The sequence below is a fragment of the Zalophus californianus genome, chromosome 12 (genome assembly GCF_009762305.2).
Source record: "Zalophus californianus isolate mZalCal1 chromosome 12, mZalCal1.pri.v2, whole genome shotgun sequence".
Lineage (NCBI taxonomy): Eukaryota > Metazoa > Chordata > Mammalia > Carnivora > Otariidae > Zalophus > Zalophus californianus.
Window position 1 is genome coordinate 57912840 of NC_045606.1, and position 26355 is coordinate 57939194.

Here is a 26355-nt window from a genome sequence, read left to right on the forward strand (position 1 = left end):
TCGTAGGCGCGGGGCCGCTCTCTGAGGGCGCCCTCTGAGCCCACGATTGATATAAATATGTAATCTGTATTGATGGGCCCGAAGACGAACACCCGATACCTCAGCCCAAAGGCCAGGAGCTGTGGGGGTGCCTCAACGTGGCTAGTGGGGGGCCTGGCCCCTGTGCTAGCCCCGCCCACGCTCGGACGTGAGCCCTCATGCCCGGTCTGTTTGAAGGGCCCTTGGGCCCCCGCGCAGTTAACAAGTGGGGTGTTTATGGTGCGCACCCCAGCCCGCCTTGGGTGCTCCCCATTCTTGTTACGGAATCAGCCACTAGCCCTCCAGGCACTCTAACCACTAAGGGGACCTGTCGGGGCCTCAGGCTCTTCCTTTTCAGCTCGGGACCTGGAGCTGTCTCCCCAGAGTGGCAGACCTGACCCTAAGGCCACCAAGAAGACCCTTAGAGTGTCCGAGATCCAGCGCTCACAGGCAGCTGGCTATTGCCACTTCTTTCTTGCACCCCACACAGAATTTTCCCCAAAATGTTAATGCCCTGGCTTCTCAGCTCTCTACACTTCCCTCGGCCAGTCGTTGATCCAGTTAGGATCTTTGCTTCTGGCGTGCTCACCTGGCTTGCTTTCTCTGCAGCTCCTGTCGGTGAACCCTGGTGAGCCGAAACAAGTTGGGGGGGGGGGAGTGGTAAAAGCAACTGGTAACTTTGGCTGAAAGACTGCCCTACCCCTATTTGGAGGTCAGAGCCAGATCCAGGCACTCCCCAGCCCCATCACCCGGGTAGCTTCCAAGCTCATATGCCGCTTCAGGGAAGTGAAAGAAACATTGCTCTTCAGGGTCTTCGGTTTGACCGGAGACAAGACCTTGAGGGGGAAACTTGGAGGAGGGGGCGGCGGATGGACGCCTCCGCCTCAAGCTCTCCCTTTTGCCTTGGCATTCGCACGCTCTCGGAGGTTATGACAGGAACCAGTGTCACCACACTCCTGCCTCTCCGTCTCCTCCCCTCTTCCCCCCCTCCCCTCCAAACCCGCGGCTGGGGCAGCCCTCACTCCTGCGGTGTGCGCATTTTAACGAGGCCCGCGGTGAGGAAATCCGTTCCCGGCAAAGCCGGGCTGGGCTCGTGGCCCATTTATAGCAGCGTTCGGAGGCCAGGCCCTTTGCCCAGCAGACTCCAGGGCCTCCTTCGTCCCTGGCCGTAGGGACGCGCTCTTAGTCAACTGGAAACTGCTGGCCCAGGGCGCTAGCCCCGGTGTGGGCCTCATACGTATCTCAGGAAATGATACCTTTTCCGGCCGGAGCCAGTGGAACCCAGGAGCTCGCTGCCTTGCCCCAGGCCTGTGGGCCACAGCTCTCCAGGATGCCCCAGGCCTGCCCGCCGCACCAGCTCCAGCCCCTGCAGAGGCCTTGACTGGCGCTGCTGATCGCCGGGATCCCCCGAAGCAGAGCGGTCAGGCCTCTGCGTACAGCGGGGAAAGACCCTTGCATCCCGGGTGATGTGCCAGGCACTTGGCCTTGTTCCTCCCATTGTGAACCCAGTCGGAGAAGGAAGCCGAGCCCGAGAAGACCCAGGGAGTGTACCCGGGAGGGCTGGTGGAAGAGCCCTGACGCGGGCTTCTGAGATGCAAGCGGTTGCGGTCTGCGCCTGTTGTGGCTGCTCCGCGCACAGCGCGGGCCGCAGCACCTCCGCTTCACACTCTGCAGAGCTTGCGCACCACGGCTTGCGCGGCGCCCCAGCCACTTCCACCCGGCTGGCCTGTGCCTCACGGTGACTGGCTCCGCGGACCGAGCGTCTGGGGTAGAGAGGAGGGAGATGGAGAGAGACAGAAGGAGAGAAGGGCTGAGGGAGAGAAAGGAAAGGGGGGGAGAAAAGGGGAGAGAGTCTGAGAACCAATTCTCTCCAATCCAGCGAGGTCCTGAGGCCGAAGTAGCAGCAGCGGCCGAATCAAGTCTGTGTGGAGAGATCAGGAACTGTCCTTCACTCCCCACCTCCTTCCCGCGAGCAAGGCCAAGGCAAATTCTAACCTGGCTAGGCCCAGAGGCCAACAAACTTGAATAGGGAAGAGCTTCAGAGCAGGGCATCCTAGGACCCCTGTCTGGATGGGCTTGGTCTTTATCCAGCTCTCCAGGAGGGTGGAACGCATTGGGACTGTTGCACTCAGCAGTGCTACTGGGAAATGCCACAGAACTGAGGACTGCCTGAGAAGGGGGCTTTGCCCCAAAGCACTGTGCATGCCAATCAAGAAAGCTCTGCAGACTGTGAAGTAATAAGGCCCAAGAACAGAAGAGGAGTCCTTGAGGAGAATGAGTCCTGCAGGCCGTTTGGGCCAGGATTTGGTCCCTCTCCACACTAAAAGCAGAAAGCAGCTTTCCCAAGGCTGTAGGTTGGGAATGGAAGAGCCAGTGGCTATAGGAGAGAATGCTTGAGATGGCAGAAGCTAAGAAAATAAAATGAAAGTCAATGATCTAAACCTATCTTTCTTTTTGAAAGTTAAGACCCCCTTGGAAAAGCTAAGGCCAAGCTCTGATTCTTATCCTGTGAAAAACGCACATCTGGACAGCCCCACAATTTGACCCATCATTTTCAAGGAGTTCACAGACCCCTTACAGCCTTCTCCTTGGGCCCTCCAGAATGTTCCAGTACTCTCAGGAATTCAGCAACCCTGCCAGTTTGACTGGTAAGACAAGCCGGGTGCCTGGCTGTAGGCATCTCAGGCTCAGACTGGTCAGCGCCCTGTAGGGTGACCAAATGGGCTTCTAGGCAGGATGGGATCCAAGAACACACAGGTGCAAACCAAGGTGACAAAAGCCAGCTTGGTACTGCATCTGCTTTAAGAAGGCCCCCTTGGCTGCGGACTTAGAGGAGGTAGAAAGCCCGCTGCTGCCTTGCAGACCATGGCATTGGCACTTGGGTCTTCACTGACCTTTGGGAAAGCTGAATGTTTTCCTCCAACCTCCTTTCTCCCCCTTGCAATAAACCAAATGGGATGTTGAGTTTGTGCTGTTTCTTGCTTAAAAAAAAAAAAAAAAAAAGATGACGATGATGAAGAGTGTGTAAGCCCGGGTAAGAGTTCCTCTCTGGCCCCGGACCGCTGCCCCACCCCCACCGGGGCTGGCCGAGCCGTGAGTGAACCGACAGCCTGCCGCAGGGCCTGGGATGCAGACCTGCCTGCTGCCGCTGGTTCGCAGGAGAAGATATCCATGCAGCAGAAGCTCAAGTTAGATGCTGCTGCCCTTTCAACTGGTCTTGGAGCTCCCAGCATCCCTGACCGCCCCCCCCCCAGGCTCTGCACTCCCCAGACTGTAACACCAAGGTGTTAACTTCCTCAAAAGAATATTCGGTTTATCGATCACCAGGGCTTTCTCAAGGTTCCCCATCCCCAGAGATTAAGAAAAGTGATTCAGTTGCAGCATGGGTTGGCTCCTGGATACGGTCTTCCCTCTAGCCCCTTTCGGTCTTTCCTTCTCTCCCTTTCACCCTCCCTCCCAGTGGCTGAATTTCTCTGTCCCCCTCAGGATGCCTTTGACCTAAAACTCTCGGTGCATGCTTCCTTCAACCAGGCCTGTGTAGAGGTTATGTGCAGCCCCCAAGGCCCACGTTTTATTTCGGAGTAAATATCATCCATTTCTACCAGGGTAACAACGCTCACCCTCCCCATGGCTATGGAGCCCAAGTAAGGGCCAGGCAAGTGGAATAAGCCCTTTGGCGAGGGTCACGGTGCATTTCACGGGATAGCGGATTCCTCCTTCTGAGTAGGCCCTTGCAAACGATGAGAAATAACAAACTGTTACTACCCCAAACCCCCACTTCCTTTTAAAAATACTAGGTACAGAGATGGGGATAGCCAGTAAACAGTTTGTATCTGGAAGTCGTTCTCAGTGTTTTCCAGGCTCAGAATCATCTGACCGGTTGTGGAGTTGGGCTGTGGCCCCACAGAAGGAAAATAAACGCTCCTTTCATATATCCACTTTAACAAAAATTCTGGACTTCTCTGATTCTCACACTTACCGTGTGGTTAGAAAATTTTTTGTAAGCCATGACGTTCTTTCTCGTTCATCTTTAAGAATGTCAACATTTCCAAGGAAATTTGTTGTGTCTGTTTTGAATTAATCAGGTGCAATCTATCCCTAAACAACCCGCTTTAAATTTTTCTCTAAATCCAACCACTAAACTGTCCCTTCTCTCCTCATGGGGGAGTGTTGGGGTCTTTTCACACACTCCCCAAATTACAATATGCTTAATTTTGTCCATAATAAACTGCCTCTGGCTTTGAAACCAGAGGTGGCTCTGGGATTTTAGGGAAGGCTCAGGCTGCAGAAAGCATGGTGTGGGTGCCCACTCGGTGTAGTTCCTGTGGTTGCCTTATTTTGGCAGAGTTTGGGAGCCCACGCTCAACAAAGACTAGTGACTTTTGATAGGCAAGATTTACACACACACACACACACACACACACACGGAACTCCTATTTTCTCTGAGATTCCCTCCCCCCATTCACCCATGCACTATATATTTGTGAAAATAGCAATTTCAAGAAACTAATGAAAACATATTGGAATAAAAACTTAAATATAACAAAAGAGGAAATTTGAATCTAGCCTCTGAAACGTTAAGTGAAATGAGTATTTAAAACTTGTTTTGTGACAACCCTGATGGAGAGATTGTGACCAGAGTTTATCCTCGGTGCTAGCTTTTGAAAATGTATAGGTATATACCAATACAATTTTCACATATTTGCAAAATATCTCATATTTACATCTAAGAAATCACTGCAAAACCCCAGCTAGGTTTATAGCAGTGCATCCCAAATAAGCAAATACAGCTTCTCTGGAAGCCTCAGAAATCATATGCGACTTTCTGGAATTGGCCTTTTTCAGAACAAAGGTTTCCCCAGGTTGCTGGGCAGACCTAGAGACTGCACCTAGTAGAAAACCAGAGCCCTCCCGGATGTCTGCCCCAGAGAGTAAGCCGGCCTCAGCGGCCACGGTTCCTCACCACCTCATTGTTTAGAGTAGAAACTTTGTTTTCCCCAGTACCGCCATCTCTCTCACTCTCTTTTCCCTTCTCTCTCTCTCTCTTTCTCTTTTTGTTGCCACCACAACCCCCACCCCGGCACTGCCAGAACCCCTTCACTTGGATGCCCCCCCCCTCCCTGACTCATCCCATTCTGAATATTTCTACAAAATTGAAAGATCGCCTTGGGTGCATTGCTGGCGCAAGGAGCTAAAATCGTCAACTTTTCCACTTAGGCCTCCCTCTGCTTTCCAACCTTAGGGAGCGATAGGAGAAAGGAGGGGGTGGGCTGAGCGCCTATAGCGTCACCCTGAGCTCACAAACCCAGCCACTTATCCCAGTCCTGCTCTGACATGGGCCACCTCCCCACTCCCGACTCAGCCAGACTGAAATTGCTAAACTTGTGGCCTCTTACCTTGACACATTTCCGAAATCACTGCCAAGGGACAGCAAGCCGACTTCTCCGCGGCGCGACGCCTGCGAGGCCTAGAGAAGGCGCGTTGCTTTAAATTACAACACCGATTACTTCTTGAAGGTGAGCCCCCCCCTTATTTTGATACTAAGGGGATCGGGACAAGTGAAATAATGTAACGTGCTGCTCTTAGTATCAGAAGCGAACAAAGGCCAAGAATCGCGCTGGGGTTCCCGGCTCCCCGGTGGCTTTGACATTGATCGGACGTGCGCCATCTCGTGGCGGCTGAGTGACTAGGCCCGGCCCGAACTTCAGCCCCGAGCCGGGAGAGGAAAGCAGGCTCTAGGCATAGACAGAGGGAAAGAATGTGCCCAGCTCACTGCTAAACAGATCTCATTTTTACATCTAAGAAATTGCTGCAAAACCCCAGCCGGGTTTATAGTGGCGCATTCCAAATATGCAAATTGGCCGGCCCCGGACGGGTTTACGACCACATTGTCACAGCCATCGGAGGATGGGCTTTTATAGGGCTCAGAAATCAAACCCGCTCCCGCTCGCCGCCCGCCGGCGAACAGTCCTCCTGGCTAGACTCTCTCGAGCAACTTGCAAGACTTTGGTTAATCTTTAACCGTCCCAAAGGAAGTCTTTCCTTAAACCCTCGGCTACCCTGCCCACCCCTCCCTGCCCCCCAGGAGAGTCGTTGTTCACCTCCGTGTGTCTGTTCATCAACCTAGACATTCATCTAGGGGGGTCTGTCCCATTCCCCTTTGAGCTCGATTTCCCCAGTCGTGCCAGTTAGACAAACACACAAACAAATAAACAAAGCAGGGTCTGAGGTCTGGGGCCTCTCTCCAAATTCGATCTTCCCTGCAACTCTGGCCCTGCCTGGGTGGCTGGGGAGAGGGTGGGGGTAGAGGTGGGGGGTGGGCAACAAAAGGCTCTGGCCTTTCCACCCTGCCCCTCAAGGTTATGGGTGATGTCCAAATTTAAGGCAGAAGTTCAAAGGCAGGAAACAAAGAGTAAACAGGCATCTTTCTTTCCCCAAAGGGAAAAGGCAACCTCAGCTGGGAGCTTGGGATAAAGTGTCCATAGAGGCTCCTGAGAGTCTGCTCTTTGTACCCAGACTGGTCTCTGTCTTCCTAAGGGGATCCCCAGAGCACCCTAGAGTGGTTCCACTTCAGGCCTCCTAATCCTGAGGTGAGCAAGCCCAGCCTGGGATCAAACTCATTGACCACCTCAAGCCCCAGGGCTTTCTCCCAGGCCTCTCTCCAGTCTGAAAGGATGAAACCCCCAATTCCAGGTCCTGAAATACCCCATTCATGGGACCCCCACTTCTGCAAAGGACCTGGCCAGTCACCTTGGCTTCCCAAGCTTGGTTTCTAGTGGAATTAAAATCCTGACTAAGACACCTCGCCACCCCCTCTGGGGCCTGGTAACTTGCCCCCTGGGGAGAGTGATGGGGGGGGCAGACATTTGGCAGTAAAAGGCAAACAGGAAGAGGAAAGTCACACCAGAACCCAGTACTCAAGTTTCCAGTCTTTATTTTCCTTGTGCCCTGTCGCCTGTGTACATGCTGCGACATACGTGGTGGGTGAGAACGGAGGACAGGCCAACACTCCCGTTACAAACAGAGTCACCAGACACTTCTTAAAACAGGGAGGCAGAGGAGATTCAATGGGAGGGTGCCTGGCTTTCTCAGCTGAGGTCTCCAGACCCTGGAGGGCCAAACTACTTCAGAACATCCCCCTAATGTTTTCCAGACATTGCAAGAAATTAAAAAGATCATTCCTAACACCCTTCCCGCCCCTCCAACACCCCAAGGAAATCAACTAATGGCAAAATTTAGAAAGTATTCAAACAAAATAGGTTGTGGTTCTTTTATTTACAAGTCTTTCGAACACCATCCCTGTATGAAGCGTACATTCAAATATTCTTTAGCAGTGAGTGAGTTTAACCGTGGAACACTGTAAACAGATAGAGACTTTAAATATTCTCTTCATCATCTTTTTCCCTCTTTACGTTGCATCTTTTTAAAATTCGCTTTGGTTCCTGCAGGGAAATATATATAATATAATATAATATTTATTTTTTTAAAATAATTCCAAACACTCTTGAGTTCTTGGAAGGTTGCCGGAAGCTTCCAAGCTCAGTTCTGGGGCGCAAAGGGCAGAGTGCGGTGCCAGACTGGGTGTTTTGGGGACTCAAGCCCCTCATAGCTGGGGACCGCTGGCCAGGCCCACTGTTCTGCTGAGCAAACCCAAGCTTCAGTTAAGTGTGGTGGAGACTTAGCTAGGCTGCCGCACTCCATAGGCATTTCCTGCAAAGATCTTGGGGCTAGCGGGAAAGGTCTGCTTCGCGACCAGGCTTTAGGCCTGAGTGGCAGTCCAGGAAGAAGGCCCTCATCAGTAGGAAAAATCAGGTGGACTGCAGGAGGCGATTGCTAGAAGCTCCGGCCTCGGACAGTGTGGTGAGTGGCTAGGAGGGGTGGAGAGCCCCTAATGCCACCTGGAATTGATTTTTTCCCCCTCAAGGATCAGCAGCCCTCTCCCACCTCATAGCCACCTCTTAGTCCAGCCGTCTTTCACACTGGCTTTGGAAAGCAGCCCCACTCCAGACATCTAGGAATCCTCCCCCCTTCCTCCTGCTCCTGTCCCCAAGCTGAACTGGGTTTAAAGATTGAATAGCTTCTTGGCGCAGGGGTCCTGGGGATGGGCAGGCTCCATGTGGAGGGTCCTGGGCCCAGGTCGGTCTCCAGGGCGCTTGGCAGGAGGCCCAGTCTTGATGGAGACCACACCCAGCCCAAAGCTCCACAGTCTCCAAGAATGAACCACCAGGGGTCCCAAACCATTCATTCTAGTTGATGCACAACTCTTCAAATCCAATTTTTGTTAGGAATCTTAACCACAGATGCCCAAGAGAGTCCCGGGCCGCCTTCTTAGAGGCTGTCTCCGTGTAGCCTCCCCTCTTTTGCACATCTCTTTTCTTCAAAAGTCACCACGTGCCTTGACCTTGTCAAGGGCAAAATCTGCATATAATCTCACGTGTATGAAGCCCCCCACCCAATTCCAGCTGGCTGGAGCCTTAGAGGAGCGGGTTGGCCGAGTAGTACTGTAAACGGTCTCTGTTAATTTTTTTTTCCTTCATTCTCCTGTTCTGAAACCAGATTTTGACTTGACGGTCAGTGAGGTTGAGCATTCGAGACAACTGCAGGCGCTTCTCTTTGTTGATGTACACACTGAAGAAGAACTCCCGCTCCAACTCCCGGATCTGGTACTTGGTGTAGGGGCAACGCTTTTTTCTGGTGCGTTGGCCACCTGTGGAGGGAGAAAGAAGCAGGGAGTGAGCCAGGTGTGGGGGCTGTAATCCATCCCAGAACCCCAGTGGAGGAAAAGGGCTGGCCCATGGGACTGGAGGCCCTGTCCTAGCCCCATCAAGGTCTCCTCAGTCCCCTGCCTTCAGGCTCCTACTGCCCGCTGGGGACAGGCTGCAGGCGGAGACTCAGCCCCAGATAAAAGCCAGCTCCCTAGATAGGCCCCCAGGGAAGCTGCTCACGCTGCCCCCCAGAGCAGAAAGGAGGGCTCCTTCAGCAACAGGCGGGCGGGCTGGGGCCGCAGAAGCGGCTTTTAAAGCCGCCGAGAGGGGGTCGCAGCTGCCTCCAGCCCGGCCAGACTAAACAAACAGCCGCCCGCGGACATTTCACCTTCCAGCACCTGGGCGGCCGGTTCCCGGTTCCCGAGGCAGTAAAGTCGACCCCAGTCCCAGCCTTTCCCGGCTGCGACCGTGACTCGGCCCTCGTTAGCATCTGCGGCTGCTGCCGGGTCTTTGTCAGCCTGATTCCTGGCCACCAGCTCCTGCCTCCTTGACCAGCCTCCTGGCTTCCGCGAGCTGAGGAGGTGGCAGCGGAAGCCCCCTACCACGGGCCTTCCCTGAGCACCAAGGCCACACAGCCATCCTGCCCCCCCCTCCCCCCGCTGGCCAGGGGTGCTGTTTTAGATAGCGTGGAGGGAAGAGGGGTTTCCTAAAGCTACGGGCAGGCTCGACTTGCCCCCCTTTTCAATAAAACTTCACAGGACGGAGAGGAAAAAAAAAACCCGCTTTTGACAGAATGAATAACAATTGTGAGTAACATGCAGTGGGACAGAAGGCGGCACATAATTGCGACCGCGCCAGAGGAAAATGGCTTCCTTTGGATAAAAAGGCCAACTTTGGCTTAATTTGTTTCTTTTAATATATTGCTCGAGCTAAGCGCGCTATTTTATCTGTTAAACACGCTCCTAGCGCCATCGTTAAACAGCGACGCCTTTGAATCCCGGCCGGGACTGGAGTCCCGGCGCAACACATGGCTTTTATAAAAATCTCCGGATTACCTCGCTATCAAAGGCTCCCGGAGCCCTTGCAGGGGGAATTTACAGGCGCCCACCTCCGGCTCCCCAGCCCGAGCTGGCCCCGAGCGGGGTCGAGCTGCTGGGCTTGGGACTGAGAAGGGAAAAAAGGGAAAAAGGGAGTTGTGTGTGTGGTTTTTTTTTTTTGATTTTTTTTTTTTTTTTTTTTTTTTTTTTTTTTTTTGCAGGCATGCCTTGGCCGGTGGGTATTTCACGGCCAATTTCAGCACTCGCCACGTGATCCCGCCTTTTATAACAAAGTTTTGTTGGGGGAAACCTAAAGGCCCTTCATAAACCTTATATGCTTATAAAACAGCATATAAAAATTTAACAGCGGTGCTGCGCTAGATTTCCAACTCCCCTTTCATAAAGCGCAGGGCGCTGCCTTTATACGTACTGGAGCCGCCGGCCTTGTCCTCAGTGTGGCCGGAAGACGACTCAGGGCTGCTGCTGCTCTCAGGGCGCCGTCGCCGCTCCTTCTCCTCCGCCGCCGCCGCCGCCGCCTCCCGGCAGCCGCCGCCGCCACCGTCCGAACTTGAAGTTGCGGGCGTGCCCGTGCCCGTGGCCGCTGCCGCCGCCGCCGCCGCCGCCGCCGCGGAGGTCGCTGCGGCCGCTGGGGGCCCCTTCTCGGCGCTCTTGTCCCCGGGGTAGTCGGAGGAGGCGAGGTTTTCCGGGGTGCCGTAGGCCGTCTCGAAAAACTGGTCGAAAGCCTGTGGCAGGACGCCGTTCCTGCCCACGGTGCTATAGAAATTGGACGAGACGGCGGGGGTGGGGTGGTGGTAGACGTTGGCCGAGCTCTTGGCCAGCACGTCGCCAGGCACGCCGGCCGCGCTGGGCGCCTGCAGGCAGTCTCTGTGCACGAGCTCCTCCGCGGAGTAGCAGTGAGCCAGATTGCCGCGGGGGTGCCATTTAGTGGCGGGCTCAATGGCGTACTCTCTGAAGGTCACTTCGCGTACGGGTTGGACCTGGGGCAGGTTGGAAGAGTAGGAGTATGTCATTGGGCGCGAAGACGGGGTCTGGGGCAGAAAAGAAGGGAGGCTGGAGAAATCTGGACCCGAGACGTAGTAAGTACAACTTGGCAAATACATGTTAGAGGAGCAGGGACCACGCTCATCAAAATCCATCATTGGGCTACGTTGGGCTCTCCGCAGTAGCCGAGCTTAACATGATTCTCCACTGCAGCTGCCTCTTTGAAGCGGATCCGTGAAGTAGAAATTTGGAGACGTAAGCTGACGTGGAAATCTATCCCCATCCTTAGCAGGGAGGTGCTGGTCATGTGACCCGATGTTGAAATTGACAAGCTGCAAGCTGTTCTGGGCCTTTTTTTTTTTCCCTTTCCTCCCCCCCCCCCCCCCCGGCTTCCTTTCTTTGTAGCCACCTCAGGGGAAGCAACAGATCGTCACTCGGTGTTCTCACCGAAAGCACGTAATCGCCGGTGTAACTCATGTTGGCTGGGGGGCCTCCCGGCGCGCGGCGAGGCTGAGGTGCGCCCCATGCCACTCGCTTGTGCTCAGCGGCACGGTCCTGGCCCTCAAGTGCGCCGAGGGCGGTGAGAGAGCTCAACTCCTGCCACCCATCACTCCCCGGGTGAGGGATGCCCCAGACTGGGGGTGGCCGAGTGGGAGCTCGTCGCTGCGTGGCCGGTGCGCGGTCCTGGAATCTATTCTCCTGGAGGCTCGCGTTCGCACCTCCTTCGCTATCCCCCTCCCACAGGCTTGCTCTGGGAACCACCTCTGTCTCCGACTCTGGCCGGACCCCTTCGGGGCCAGGGTTCGCAGCCGTGGATGTGCCTGCCTCGTGGCTTGCCCGATTTGCACGGTGACTTGATTACACGCTCGCATTCATGGTCACTTCCGAAGCGCTTTAGTGCCTTCCGTCCCTAAACCGCCAACAACCAGGGCGGCTTCCCCCGCGGTTTGTCAGGCATCTGCAGGTCCCGGAAGGGCCTTCGTCTTACCCGGGATCCACCTCCACTTCATCCTCCCCGCCGGCCTCCTCACTCCACCCCTTGCCCTTGAAGAAACCCCTTCCTCCTCGCTGCCTGCCGGGGGTCGGAGTCACTCGGCGGAGCCAGACGCGTGGGGGCTGCGCCACTGTGCACGCCCGCCTGGTCTTCTGGAGCTGAGGACTCGGGAAACCACGCAGTTGAGGCGAGCCTTGGGCTGCTTAGAGGCGCTGACATCCGAGGAGCCCTTCCTGGGTATGCTGCACCTTCCGGGGGCCCACCAGGCTGCCCGCAGAGCTGCAGAGCTGAAGGAGAGTGAGGGCAGTCAGGAGGAAGGAGACGAGGGCCAGGGAGCTGTGGCTGAGAAAGGGGTAACACGCCTCCTCTCCTTCCTTGCAAAGCGTGAGAGCCAGTGATGTGCAAGCAGAAAGAAACTCAGAAGGCTCGGCGCCTTTTCTGCTACGCATCCCACAGAAGGAACACAATGCTAAAGAAAAGAGCCATGCTTCCCAAACTCCTGGCACCGTGGGTGACGAGAACGCCCTGAAAAGGCTAGGTTTGAGCCAAAGACAGAAGCAGGGGTCATAGCTGCTAGTAGGAGTCTAGCTTTCTTGGGAAAAGGAAAGAAAAAAATTACGAGGGTGAAAAGTGCTTGCCATCCTGCAGGACTGAATGATCAACGTTGGGGAGAAGTGAAAGAAGAGTGCATAGAGCAGCTAGGCAGGACCGGGGACTGGGGGCGGGGGGCGGCCCAGAGGCCTCCCCACACCTATCTTCTTGGAAGGAGCTGGATGTCGCTGAAGGAAAGTCGGAAAATGAAAAAGGATAACCTTTTCCCTTTCCCCATCCAGGAAATAGCTGAAGGTATTTATATATCTTGGGGAGATTTAGAGTATAAACTCTAAGATCTTTGGTATTTAAGTGTCAACATCGATTTATTTATTTATTGCTGAGCTGACTGTAACTGACTCAATAACAAATCTAATCATGTATTGCACTGGAAAAGAACTATTCTCATTATGTATTTTCTCCAAATGATGGCCCACCATTGTGTTTGAATACCTGCTGTAAATATCAATAATATCAAGTAATTACTCTGCAGTGGAGTAAACTAATTTATTAGCATTAATGTTTATGTGTCTCCTACCCCCTTCCTTTACAAGGGTTGCTTATCACAAATCAAACTACTTGAGCACATTGGTTTAATGAACTTTTTATTCAGGATTTGCTTCAAGAATTTTCATACCCCTCGAATCCCTGAGAGTTGAACTTGAAATTATTTGTGCATCTTCAGCTTGACCTATTTGTCCACCGTGGCTTGTGCAGAGGGCATCAGCGGTGTGGGTGAGAAGGTCTGGTGGGAAGGAAGGCTGCTGGGGAAGGGCAGCCTGAGACCTCCTAAAGGTGGGAATCACAGTTACGGGATTGCCCTGCAGCGAAAAAACTTCGATTTCCAGCAGTGACCAACAAGGCAAAATATTTATTTCTCCACAGCATCTCTTTCTTGCAGACAGACTATAAAAGGGAGAAGGAGAGGTTTGCGAACAGTAGTATCTGAGCTGTTTCCTGGCTTGATTTTGGCTCTCCCAAACTATCTCCGGGCAGCCCACCCAGTCCCCGCCACCCCGACCCTCGAACAAAAGGAATGCTTGAGGGGTTTCAGTGACTTTGCCATAACAAAGGCGCCACCATTTCGGGGCTTGCCCCGCCCCTGGGTGAAGGCAAACAAATTCTTGCACTTGTATTAGGGCTTTTAAGACTATAATTGAACCCGGGGGCGTCTAGGAGAACCGAAAACAGTTCTAGACAGACCTGGGGTTTTATAGCAGTTTTGGCAGTCAACTTCAGCTTGTGCCTGAGCAGACCGGCTGCGGTGGCCCGCCCGCGGGGGACGCCAGGCTGCCTCCCCCAGCTGCACGCAGCCCCTCTCCTAATTAGATCGGTTTCCCCCTAGGTGCCAGGGAGAGGGGGTCCCAGCAGAAAGGTCAGTATGGGGGTATATGCTGTTCTGCATGATCAATGCCTCCCATGTCCTTGAAAGCCAGGCCGAGGGGGTGCCAGCAAGACTGGATCCCATGGGTGTCTGCAGGAGACAAAGACAAATTTCTGAGGAAAGGCTAGGGTGGAGGAAGTCTGTCCCAAAGCGATCAGCAGGGTAGTTCAGAAGGCTGTACCAATGTGGGGTGCCAGGAGGGGCACGCAGCCTGGAAGAGGGTGTGTGGGGGTGCTGCGGTGAAGATGGATGAAGGGAAAGGCTTTTGATGGCAGGAGAAGAGAAAACGCCTGGAGTGGCTAATGCTTTCCTTCCCCCAGCAGAGACAGGAGGGGGTGCTCCCATCCCCAAGGCTTTGCACTGTTCCCAGCTTTGTCTGCTCCTGGCCCTCTTGCCCGGAATACACTGGCAGAGTGAAGGTTTGCATGGGGGGTGTGTAGTTGGGGGTGGTCACAGATCTGAGGATCAGATCAAATCTGGGGAAGCTGGGGAGGCAGAACTGCAGCTCCTGGGTTTTGACTTTGCTCTGAGCCTAACTGACTCTTCCGCTTTGCAGGAGGCCCAGCAGCTGAAGGGAGCCCGCCCGGCTCAGGGGAAGACCTGACGGGTGCTAAGGCCACCCTGGAAAGCCACGTCCGAGTTGTATTTCTTGAAGAGATTGTGTGGGCAAGGCTAGGACATTGGCCTTGGCGGCTGGTTGCCTGTGAACTGTCCTTTCTCAGGAGCTCCACGGTGCGGGGCCATCTCCAGAAAACAGTCTCCAGCATGTCTTTCCTTTTATCCTCAACCCAGAACCCCACGGCAGCTAATGCAAAAGGCCAAAAATGTTCTGGAGGAAGAAAAACAAAGGCAGGAAGTGGCGGCGGCCTGACGGTGCGTGTGTGTCTGTGGAGAAGGGAGGGAGCCTTTTCAATCTCTTCTTGTTGTTTTTCCAAACTTCAAGGTCTAGGCAGCCCTTGCAGGGCCAGGCCCTTTCACTCCCCAAGCAGTGTTTGGAGATGGCCACCCGGAGAGAAGGATGGCTCCCAAGCCCGCCCTGTCAAGCGGAAACGGCTAACGAGGCGATTTGCTCAGCAAAGCAGACCAAGCCTTTGCAAGGCTCTGTTTGATTTGGCCCTAAATGGGGGAGGAGGGAGTTTGAGGGGTTCGGCAGTACCTCCTGGATCCTCCTTGCTGGGGCTGAGTGGGCCCTGGTGGGGATGATTCCTGTGTGCTGCGCTCCACCCACCTTCCCGGGCAAGATACTGGAATAAATTGCGTCCAGGTGCCTCTGCCCAGTACTGCCGCCTCTACTTCTTTCGGTAGCCGAAGGGTGCCTGCTGGCGGTGCCCAGGCGGGGTAGCCTTGGTGCAGTCAGTGCACGCCAGGGCAACGTGAGGCTTTTCCACCGGGGGTTGTCACGCTGGGGGCGTTTCCAGCGCAGTCATTTGAGGGGCATGAGCTGAAAGGACTGTCACTTGATAGGCAGCTTAACACCTGCTCACTCCAAGGCAGAAACAGAGCAGTGGGCAGGGAGTAACTCCAGACTCTGGGTTCCAAACCCCATGTGGCACCGCTGCTGGGCTGCCCTCTTTTCTCCTTGGTGCCAGCTTGGGCACTGGGACCGGCTCATTGACCCCCAAATCTGAGAATCTGAAGTCCCCAATGCCTGCACTTGCAGCCTCTTGACTGTTGTGCATATAGTCAATAGTGTGAATGCCAACACCAGGCTGTGCGCTCACCACATTCCCTCCTTAGCTGATCCTGTCTCCCTGCAGCCCCTGCTCACCTGTCTCCCCGTCCTCCTCTTTCCAGCAGAGTCTCCCCTTCTGCAGCCTCCTGCCTTTTCTGATACCCCTCCTAGGCTGAGCAAGAACTGAGGGCACCCAGTCCTCAAGCACAGAGAAGGAGGACTGTTAGGTTCCTGGACCGCCCCCCCCCCCCACCGCCCCAGCCAGTTTAGGCCTCCACCAGGAACTCGATCTCTTACCTCATTCTTCTGAACACTCCATCCCAAGGCTCTACCATGTCCTTTTTCTCTCTCTCCCTCTCTCCCCAGTACTCCCTTCTTCTCTTCTTGGGACCTAGCTCCTGGATGGCAGCCAGCCTGGGAGGGGTCAGACTCACTGGACAAACCAAAACTCACTTGCAAAAATCTATAGTCTTTTATCTATGGATCACTTAGGGCGCCAATTTTTTTTTTTTTTTTTTTTTTTTTTTTGCCTATTCTTGTTGGACTGAGCCCCTAGCAACTTCAGTCCCTAAATGTCACACCTATTTCTAGAAAGCTCCATAGAAGACTATTTCAACCCCAGTGACCATACTGCACACAGGTGCAAAAGGCAACTGGTGGCCCAAGATAAAAATAGCCACTGAGTCTTTCCTAGGGTTGGAGGACAGGCTTTTATTTGGGGGCTGTCTCCTTCCAGGTGGGAGGTATCTGGAGGTGCATCTGTCCTCCATGGTGATTCTGGGTAATGGGTTGTTTGAGAGAGGCCAAGACATCTCCAGTATTTGTTCTCAGGGAACAGTCTATCGGCAGATCACGGCCAGTCTATCACATTTCCAGGCACTGTCCACAGGTGGCACTGAGGCTATAATGACATATTAGGAGACCCTCTCTTCACTACTAGGTGGAGGCAGAGGTTAACTTATTATCCCCTTGGCTTGGCAAGGCACCCTCCTGTCCACAAGCTCCTCTACACTTCCCTATAGCACAGGAACAGGTAATGCCTTGAACTTGACCTTATGGTTGGTTCTCATCTGACTCACAGATTCAATCCTCCAAGGCCCCTAAACATCTGAAGAAGTCCACATCCTCCCCCTGGCTACTGAAGAGTGGGGCATAGGGCTCAGTTGAGGGTTTTAGACACTCAAGCGATCTGGTTATATTTAGTTTAGTGGGTCCCAAACTGATGGGAGAGAGTTACTTCCTTTGAGAAGAAATATTTTTATTTTTATTATTGTAGATTCATTATAAAAAAAATCCCCCCCCTTATCAAATGGGAACAAATGGAGCAGGGGCAACTTTAAAGGACGAAGCCCTGGCTCTCGGCATCTGCTGTCCATTCTCCCTGAAACTTCGGCTCAAACGGGTTTCTCCAGCTGAGGGTATCTGCAATAAAGAGGACAAAAGAGGGCGGCCCAACCAGAAGGGCAGCCCTGGCCCTCAGCTGTGGCTCGCAGGAAGCCTCCATGCCCCAAGCTCCAGCTGCCTCTTAGGGCAGTTCCCCCAGGCTCCTCTGTTTCTACTCGGGCTGCGATCCATGGCTCACATTCCAGACTTGAAAAGAGCGAGGCCATGCCCATCCAGCCCTGCCCTAGGGGTCTCCCCTACGTGCCCTTCCAGGCAGTTCTGTGATGACACCTATCCATGCACAATTCCTCCAGCTAGTGTCCCCTCAAGACCCTGCTCCACCCGTGCAGCTCTAGGGATAAAGCCCAGCTTTTCTGTCTTTTGTGGGGGCGGGGGGAGAAAAAAAGATGAAATCCTTTGTAGGGCCTCTTTGATTCACCTGGGGCAATAAGCTCAGGGCAGACCCCATGAAAGTTATTTGTTTATCATTGGGCCTGATGTGTGACCTGCTGCAGGCAAGCTATGGGCAGAGGGCAGGGGCTCCCACCCGGCCAGAACACAGTGAATGGGTTTGGAGGCCCCCTCCGGAGTCAGGGATTTTTACCTTTGGCAGAGTGCACCTCACTTCTTGGCCCAGATTTTAAGCAGGAGAAGAGCGTCAAAGTGCACAAAGCATCAGCTTGCACTTGAAAGAGCAGACCTGGACTCAAGGACCTTAAGAGAGGTTCCCAGCAGGGTCCTTGCTCCCCTATCCTATTCCTGGCCCTGCTGGCCCATAGGCCCTGCGGGTCCCTTGTTTCTGCCGGAGCCCAGAGCTCGGATCCAGCCACATCCGCTCTGCTGAGCTTGCAGGCTCTGCCTCTCTTCGGGGCTAGGCCTCCGCGGGCTCCGAAGTCTCCTGGACCCGCTCTTGCAGGACTCGACGGGGACATAGCCTGGGCCAACCCTGGCTGCGGAACTCCTTTTCAGTCGGGCTGGGAGCGACAAAGTTGGAAGCCAGGAAAGGACCGCTGCCTCCAGTCCGAGAGCCCGGGCTATCAGAACCTGCATGCAGCCGGCCAAGTGTGGGTCCTGCGCCTTCCTGCGTCCGCCGCGGGCCTGACTGTGGAGGCAGCCACGGTGCGGAGGACTTGACCTTTGCGGCGCGAGGGGAGGGCGCTCTCTGAGCTGCCGGGAGGGGGATTCTGCTGTCTCCAGCTTCTCCCACCCAATAGCAGCCCGGACAACCCACGCAAGCTTCGCCGCTCACCCCCACGCCCCCCTCCATTTTGTGCAATAGCTGCAGACCCGCAGCCGAAACAAAGCCCCCAGCAGTGCTCTCACCACCTCCTTTGCGAGCTCTGGTCCCCAATTCCCCTTAGCTAAAAGGCTCAGGGCTAAAGCCAAGCGGTCCAAGACCCTCCCCAGCGCCTCCTTCTCTCATTTGACCCCAGTCGCCTGTAGCCAATGCCAGGGTATTACTTTGGGTGCCAGCTTCCTGGAAGCGGGGTCCTGGCTTCAGGTTGCGGGCGGCGCCGGCCCTATGGCCGGGCGGAGCCGAGCCACAGAGGCGCTGGGCGCAGCGAGGCCAGAGGCTGCTTCCCGGCCCAGGCCCAGGCGGAGACCCGGGGCTGCCCGGAGCGCCCCGGTTCGGGTGCACCGCGTGGTCCTGCGTGCCCAGCTCGCTCTCTGCTCCCTCGGATGTCACCCCACCCCTCGGGCCGGGGCTCAGAAAGCGGAAGTATTTGGGAGAGAAAAACACTGGTTTCTTTTCAGTCCGTCTCAGAACCCCTTTTGGAGAAAATGCTCCTGTCAAGTTTTATTTCCCGTGCAAACCACCTTCCATGCTGCCAAGAATTAAGACCGGGAGAGATTAAATACCCGATTATTCTCTTGGGGAGGGCGGGGCGGGGCGGAGAAGCGGGCACCCGCACAAAACATTCGTTTGAATCGGCTTGTCCTCATCAAATAACGCCTAGAGAGGCCAGCGAAGGCCCGCTCTCGGGCGACCGTGACGTCAGCCTGCAGCTGCGGGGCGACTCCCCGGCGCGGATGCCCAGCCGGGCCCTCCAGAGTCCGCCTGGCGCGGGCCTGGGGGTCCGGCGCCTTGACCTCAGCCAAACGCTCTGCGGCACTCCTCCTTCCACACACAAGCCTTCCGAGCAAGGCCGGCTTTGGAAGGGTTTGAGCCTCCATTTTGAGTAGAGGGTTCCTTTAGAAGCATGGAGGATTTCGAGCATCGCCTCTGCCCCCCGGGAGCAGGCGCTGGGAGTCCGCAGCAGCGCTTCTCCTGCTAGTCCAAGGCCCCGCACTCGGGGCGAGCCCCGCGACGCGCACCGCCGCCAGCGAAGGGTCGAGCATCTCGGAGAAGCCGTTGTAATGCTTTCTGCCCGGGGCATCCAGCCTTCAGCGGCGCGACGGAGCCGGGAAGAAATGAAGTCAACTGTGACAAGGCCTTAGCTGCTTTGGTGGAGGGATTTTTCCGTGCCGGCGTCTTTTCTCTTCCCTTTAAAATCAAATTAAAAATAGCAAACACCTCGCAGGCATTCGGCGGCGCTAGGTAGATGTGCGGGGGTTGAAGCAGCCGATCAGAAAGTGGGTGTTTTCATAAAGAGTGAAGCCGGCTGTTATTTACTCGGCGGCCTAGCAGTTGAAAACTTAATTATTGTGTGCGGGTCCTAAAACCTAGGCATAAATCTCCCCAGACCGCTTGGATAACGCTACATCACTGCTTATGAAAAATGGGATGTGAGCTACTCGCTGCACATTTCTCTGATTCTCCAGGTCTTGGGCTGCTGACACGCATTCGATCAACTTTAAAGGAATGCGCATAAATCAGGAAGCCCCTAGAGTCTCTCGAGTAGAGGTCCGCAAATCCGGAAGGGCGCCTCTCAACCCACCAGGTCTGGGGCTTAGCAGTCCGGGACAGCGATAGTCTCCGCTCCGAAACTCCGGAATTCGTAGAGAGGAAGCGAGACGCCGCATCTTCACCGAGCCCTCCAAGCCCACGCAGCGGGGTGTAATCTGCACATATATTATACGGTGAAATCTTTGTCATTGACTACCCGCACACATTCGTATCACCCTCCGCTGAATTTCACTGCCTCGTGAATTTTTAAGAAAACACTTCAATTAGGTTTTTTTTTTAAAGAATAATTTTCTTCCCTCCCTTTCTTTAAAAATCATCGCTTCTCTTTTTTTTAAACAATTTAAGCGGATGGTTTCAGTTCTGCATCAGGTATAAATAGTAGTTAAATGCAAAGTGACATTTTACAATCATCCACTTCAAATACCTTAATAAATGTGACAGAATTAAGAGCATATGGGAAAAGTGTTTTTTTTTAAAGTCCCACATTTACAATTTTTAAAATGGTAGGCCATTACAGGATTAAAAATCTTTGCAAATTTAATAGATGAAAACGGTGTCTAGCTGTTTCCATATTTACAATGTCTTGTTCAGAAAAGGTTTCCCTTTTAGGAAAAAAAAATTTGACTCAGCTATTCAACAACACTGTCCCTGGTGTCCGGTGTTATTATTCTTATATGGTGGCTGGAGTCCTCCTGGATATCTTTTTTTCTAAAGGTTTAGGCTAATTGCTATTTGGGCATTAGGGAGCCTTCATAATCCATGCTTGCCTCAGGTTATCTGGTAGATCCATGGGAATTTTAAATAAGAGGGGAGTTAGGTAAGATCGACATTATCAACAACCATTTTAGAACAGGGGGAAAAAAACCCCACAAGAAACCCCTGACATGTCTTCTGTCATTAGTTTCAAAAATTGAAGAGAGAAAAAAAAAAAAAGAAAATTACTACTTTACCCAGAGTTCCTGCGATGGGTTGTGGAAGGGGCGGTATTCCGGCTGCAGAGCTGCTGTTGGCCTCCTTCCTAGGCCTGAAGCTCAGAATATTTCTTACATCTAAAGAAAAATATCCCCCGTCAACAGAAGAGTCCCCTTTGGAGCTGTTCCGTAAACACACAGTATGATCCAGCTTTGAGGGGATTTTCCACCACTTTAAACATTTGGGGAGAAAGTTACTTTGGCTTGATGGCAGCTCATTTAGAAAGGGAGTGCTGGGGCACACAATGTGGGGAGCTTGATCTGAAGCATCATTTTCATTTGTTTCCACAAGTGGAGTGAAAATCCACTTTCAGGACAGCAAAATTGGATTGCACTTCACAAGACCATTCCATATGTATGTTTTCAAGACCATGCTGTTTCTGAGACAGCTTTAGAGATTGTATAATTCTCCACCTATAAAGAAGCTCTAAGTCTTCAGGTCGGGGAGGTTTCCGTCAGCCAGGTTTCTAACCAACCAGTATTTCTTTCCATAAAATAATAAATATGGTTTTTTGATTCACAATTACTTTCCTCTAACACAAAGATAAAATTGACCTCATCTCAAAATTCTGCATCCTAAGGCTCCTGGTTCCACCAACATATATATACATGCATAGCATGGATTTGACAAAAACACATTACCCTATGTGTATATTAAATATAAAACATACATATGTATTATTTATGACTCTAAACACAGCAACTAAGGTGTTGTTGGGGGTCAGTAAGTAGTAGATATAATATTTATTACAGTTTTGATGGTGATTGTTAATACTATATGTATCTATTTCTTCCACAAATCAAATGGCAGCCTCACAAGCTCCGGTATAAGATTGCACGCACCACCCAGGAGCAGCACTTGGCTCTGAGCTATCCAGGATAACTCTCCTTCTGCATCCATATTATGGTCATTTTCTAGCTATGAGATCTTTAAGCTCTCCATACTGACCTCTTAAGAGGTGAGTTTCTTTGAATTTCTGAAATGTAACTCTAGAACTCTAGAGCTAGCAAGGCATCTGAAACTTTTTATTTGCCGTATAGACTCCCCTATAGCTCTAATTAGGATGGTAGACCACCTTGGAGGTGAGGGCCAGGAAAGAATGGTTATTTAAGAACACCTTTTAGACTGTAACAAAAATGTACAGCTTTAAAGCAGATCTGCAGAAATCTGAGGCAGAACAAGCACTGTGAAGACAAATCAAACTTGGCCATTAAAGAAAAGGAGCAAAACTTCATCATGTAAAGTACATTTTGTACCTCAACTCTAGAAATCACCTTAAATTACAACATCTTGGATCATCAGTAATTAGTGATACTATATCTGTACAGATTCTACAAATATATATACAAGCACACACGAGCACCAATATGCAAAGTATACATGTATACACATATATAATATATATTCACATATATACAGGCACATGTATAACTTACATATATTCAAATTTGTTCCATCTGGAGCCAAAGAAATGAGTACTAAATCTCTAAAACAAGGAGTCAAGGAGGTAAGACCTTTTGATTCCCTTGAAGCTGAAGAATTACAAGGAAGCTTGTCAACGCGAGGTGGCGCCCTTGATCTACTAATCCAGCCGAGGCCAATTCATGAGCTGTCAAAAGTCAAGGTCACAAATTGTCTTTTTTCGTCAAGGTCAAGGTTTAAGGCCTTTCCTAGTCCTGTCATTTCAACAAATATCAAAACCTGCCCTTTCAGACACATGCAGACCCAATAGCAGATTTTAAAATACTACAGCCTGGGCATCACTGATACTAAACAACTGGTTTTCATTTTCCACAGTGAGCCTGGGAATTTATACTATCCCTTCCTCCTTTCTTCTTTCTCCTTTTCAGAATGCTTAACACTTTAACTCTCCTGAAGCACTTATCCAAATTTTTAAGATTTTAGTTATGAAGGATTTCTCCTTTTTAAAAAAAATTTGTAGTGAAAAAAAAGGCTGAATAATAATAGAATAGAATGATCCTTGGTTTATATAGGACAAATCCGCTCCTTTTCTTCCTGTGCAGTGCACATTTAGCTTGGAAAATAACGAGTATTTCCTTCAGGCTTTAATAGCAGTGACTATTTTATTACCATAATTAATACTTCTATATCACTATCTACAGGTCTAAGGTTCTTTTTAATTATTATTTTTAGTAGAAATGTTTGAAAGCAGGTGCACAAATACATTTTCACAGTGTGCTGAATGTCTTTATTTACAAGATAGCATTTTATAGTGAATGTGAACAAAATGAATGTGCTGGTTGAAATAACTGCTTGATTAAAAATGTGCTGTAAAGATGAATCCCTAAACTTCCTTATGCAGTCTTATAACACAATAAACAAGGAAAAAATACTAATCCCTAATAGATCAAAATATAGAATGTAAACATCTAAATGTTTCGGGGGGAATGGATTTCCGTTCTGAGTTTTCTAAAAAATAAAAAAGCAAAATTACTCTCTAGCAAAATGTTTAGTAAATATTTGGAAATACCAATTTAAATGAAACATGAATTCTCTTCAAACCAAAGTTCACCATGTCGGGGTGGACCTCTCAGGAGATCTGATAAAGGGAATTCTATGAAGCATCTGATGCTTTAAATATTTTTTAAAAAGTTATTAAATTCTTTGGAAAGTAAATTATGTCAAGCAGAAAATATAATCCAAATGCCACAAAATATGCTTGTAATAAGCAATTTAAAATTGTCAGAAGGACATTCCCAACCTGGGGTGTTCTTGTAGCCTCAAAGGCTCAGCTGGTTGTATTTACTACCAAGACAAATGATCCTTGGAAAAGCTTTCTCTCCCTTTCTTCATTGTAAATTGCCCAAGATCATTATTTCAGTACCTTCTTCTCTCTCCCCTTCTAAATCTATACATAAGATGTTTTGCAGAATATACAACAATGGTAGGAATTTCACTAAGATTTACCTGAGCAGTCACTTAACATGCAAAGGAGATGGCAATGGCGACCCAAGGACAAACAGATGTTTACAACAGCCTCTTGCTTTTGTAACCAACTTTTGGATTATTACCATATAACACAGTATCCTGAAACATTATGGTCACATAAATACTTACAAGATTTCAGTAAATGTGTAACTTATCTGAAATTGCATATTTGGGGGCTGACGTTTGACTCTAGAGTTTGTCATTTAACGGTCTGGTGGGGTTGGCGGGAGAACTGGAAGTCTTTACCTTTTCTTAAAGTTTTAAAAGAGTTGTAGATTCCACCAAGGAGAAAGAGATCCCCCTTAGGAAAGCAAAATGCCAGTGTCTTTCTCTTTCTCTTTCCCATTCTTCAATTATTATTATTAAGCATGTTCATTATCTGGGCAAAGCAACCAGTTCTGAAGCATTTCTTCAAGTTGCCCTCTCGCTCCATTTTTAATCCATTAACTAGTGGTCTTCAGTTTGTTGATGACTTTTTTCTCTTTGACCCTCCTATTCTGGAACCAGATTGTAACCTGCCGCTCAGAGAGATTTGTCGTGGCTGATATCCGCCTCCGTTTGTCCTTGGTAATGAATTTGTTTGTAGCATATTCCCGTTCGAGTTCTTTTAATTGCACCTTGGTGTAAGGGACGCGCTTCTTTCTCCCCCGCCTGTAGGAGCCGGCGTCTGAGGGATGAGAGACCACGTCTGGAAGATAGGGAAGAAGGCAAGTTACACAGGGATCACACCCAGGCTAAGACACAGGCGACAGCTCGATCTGAGCCACCCGCCTTGCAGCGCCCAGCTGCCCTTTGCCACGCATTGCACAATCCAGCCTTCCGCTACAACCTGGAGGGTCGGTGGGGAGGGTGGTTAGTTCTGCACCGAAATGAAATCGCCTAGGGCCCCAATGACCACCCCAACCGGGCCACATTGTCCGCACAGCACCCTGGGTTCTCTTGATCGCCTGGCCCAGCGGCCCACACCTTAGCGCCAGGATCAGGGGACAACACTTCTATGCCTGACTCCTCTCTGTATACCCCAAGCCCCAACACTTGATGCTGCTACACTGAAGCCATTTTTTTTTTTTTTTTTTTTGAGAGAATGAATACGGGCAATTTGGGAAACCGTTTCCAGGTCAATTTTCCATCCTTAAGTCGATGTCAAGGGCTGGGGAGGGCGGGGCGCAGCGGGAGAAGGGAGCCAGCCAGGGTCCTCACAAGCTTCTTCCCAGCCATCCCTCACCCAGGAAGAGCCAGGAGCCAGGCCAACTCAAGGGCAGTGCGGACCGCGCCAGCCAGCCGGGGTCGGGAGCCCCGGGGTGAAGCGCCCCCGGGACAGGCCAGCGGGGGAGAGCAGAGGGCCAGGAGGGTGACCCGGGAGCGAGCGGCAGAGAAGCTGGAGCAGAGCCGGAGGACCGGGGTTAAGAAGGGGGCGCCATTTACCGGGCAGAGTGGACTTCCAGAGGTGGGGAGGCTGCGCCTGCTCTTTGGGGCAGTACATTTGGCCGTTCCAGCCGTTGGGCAGCGCCCAGGGCTGGTAGCTTTCCATGGGAAGACCCAGGGGCTCGTGGCGCGACTCGCCGGGGCCCCCGAGGCCGGGCACCACCGGCATATCCAGGTAGCCAGGCACAGGCTGATGGTGGTGGTAAGGCCCGGGCGCGTAGCCCTGGTGGTAGAAGGCGAACTCCTTAGCGCGGGAGCTGAACTCCTCGGCCGCCGGGCCGGCGGTATCCATGTACTTGTCCGCGAAGGCGGCGGCAGCCGCGGCGGCCGAGGCGGGCTGCGCGCACGACTTGATGGCGTTCGGGTGCGGGCCCATGCGGGCGCACGGGTAGTAGCCGCTGCCGAAATAGCCGTAGGGCAGCGCCGCGGGCCCCGACGAGCTCTGCGCCGCCGCCGAGCAGGGACTGCACTGCTTGGCTGCCTCGGCGCCGGCCGGGCCCGCCGGGCCGGGCCCTCCTGAGGACGACGCCGCCGCCGCCGCTGCAGCAGCAGCCGCGGCGGCGGCGGCGGCGGCGGCGGCCGACGGGGGCGCCTCCCCGGGCGCGCTGTTGTAGGCGGCCGCGGCGCCGGGCGCCAGGGGCGCCGGATGCGCCATCAGGTTGCGGCACTGGTTGGCTGCGGCCGCCGCCGCGGCTGCGGCCGCCGCCGCCACCGAGAAGTTGCCCCCCGCGGCCGCGGCCGCCGGGTGGGGGAAGCCCCCGCCCCCGGCCCCGGCCGCCGCCGCCGCCGCCGCCGCCGCCGCCGCCGCCGCCCCTTCCATGTTCTTGTTGAGTTCGTCGGCCACCAAGCCACCGCCGTTGTCGTAGAGAAACATGACGGTGGGCTCGATCCAGCGGGGGTGGAGGAGCACGGAGGCTGTCATAGCCCGAGCCGCATGGAGAAGACCCCAGTGGCGCTGTTTTAAAAAGCCCCCAAGAAGTGAAGAGCGCGCGGCGCGGGGCCGGGGCCCGAGCGAGGGGGGCGGATCGCGCCCCGCGGGGTCGCGCCAGGCGGCCGCCCATTGGCCCGCCCCCCCCCGCTCCGCCCACGGCGTATGCAAAGCGGGCGGCTCCAACCCCGGCTCTGCGCTGTGCACCCGCGGTCCCCGCCGCCGCCCGCGCCGTCCCCAGCGCCAGCGCCCGCCGCGCGGCCGCGAACCATTCACCCAGGGGAGAGGCGGGGGACGCGGACGAGTGGGGGCGGAGGACTGGGCGGGTAGGGTAGGGAAAGAAGGGCGGCCTCCTCGCAGCTCCCCTTCCCTTCTGTCCCAGTGGGGCCCAGAGCAGAGTTAGGCGGGGAGGGGACGGAGGCGCGCTGTTGCGTTGAGACCTGAAGC

At 53.0% G+C, this 26355-nt stretch overlaps 2 protein-coding genes and 1 long non-coding RNA gene across 5 annotated transcripts; 1 reads left to right on the forward strand and 2 right to left on the reverse strand.

Annotated features, from left to right (window-relative positions):
- Nucleotides 1-5377: 5377 nt before the first annotated feature.
- Nucleotides 5378-15001, forward strand: LOC113911478. Its single transcript, XR_003516485.1, has 3 exons — nucleotides 5378-5534; nucleotides 8575-8712; nucleotides 14288-15001. It is a non-coding gene; the product is annotated as an uncharacterized LOC113911478 (long non-coding RNA).
- On the reverse strand, nucleotides 6975-11057 carry HOXA11 (homeobox A11). Its single transcript, XM_027574146.2, has 2 exons — nucleotides 10191-11057; nucleotides 6975-8725 (listed from the first exon to the last, which is right to left on the reverse strand). Exons 1-2 carry the CDS (start codon nucleotides 10918-10920, stop codon nucleotides 8493-8495), a joined length of 963 nt encoding a protein of 320 aa, XP_027429947.2. The 5' UTR covers nucleotides 10921-11057; the 3' UTR covers nucleotides 6975-8492.
- Nucleotides 15002-20584: 5583 nt separating the features above from the next.
- HOXA13 (homeobox A13) lies at nucleotides 20585-25976 on the reverse strand. Of its 3 annotated transcripts, none has more exons than XR_003516504.2 (3): nucleotides 24981-25976; nucleotides 23802-24243; nucleotides 20585-20683 (listed from the first exon to the last, which is right to left on the reverse strand). XR_003516504.2 is itself a non-coding variant. In XM_027574201.2 (2 exons), exons 1-2 carry the CDS (start codon nucleotides 25900-25902, stop codon nucleotides 23999-24001), a joined length of 1167 nt encoding a protein of 388 aa, XP_027430002.2. In that variant the 5' UTR covers nucleotides 25903-25976; the 3' UTR covers nucleotides 21489-23998. The 3 variants fall into 3 exon arrangements, 1 of the variants encoding a protein (XP_027430002.2); XR_003516505.2 differs by lacking the exon at nucleotides 20585-20683 and adding an exon at nucleotides 21489-22215; XM_027574201.2 differs by lacking the exon at nucleotides 20585-20683 and having other exon boundaries at nucleotides 21489-24243.
- Nucleotides 25977-26355: the final 379 nt, after the last annotated feature.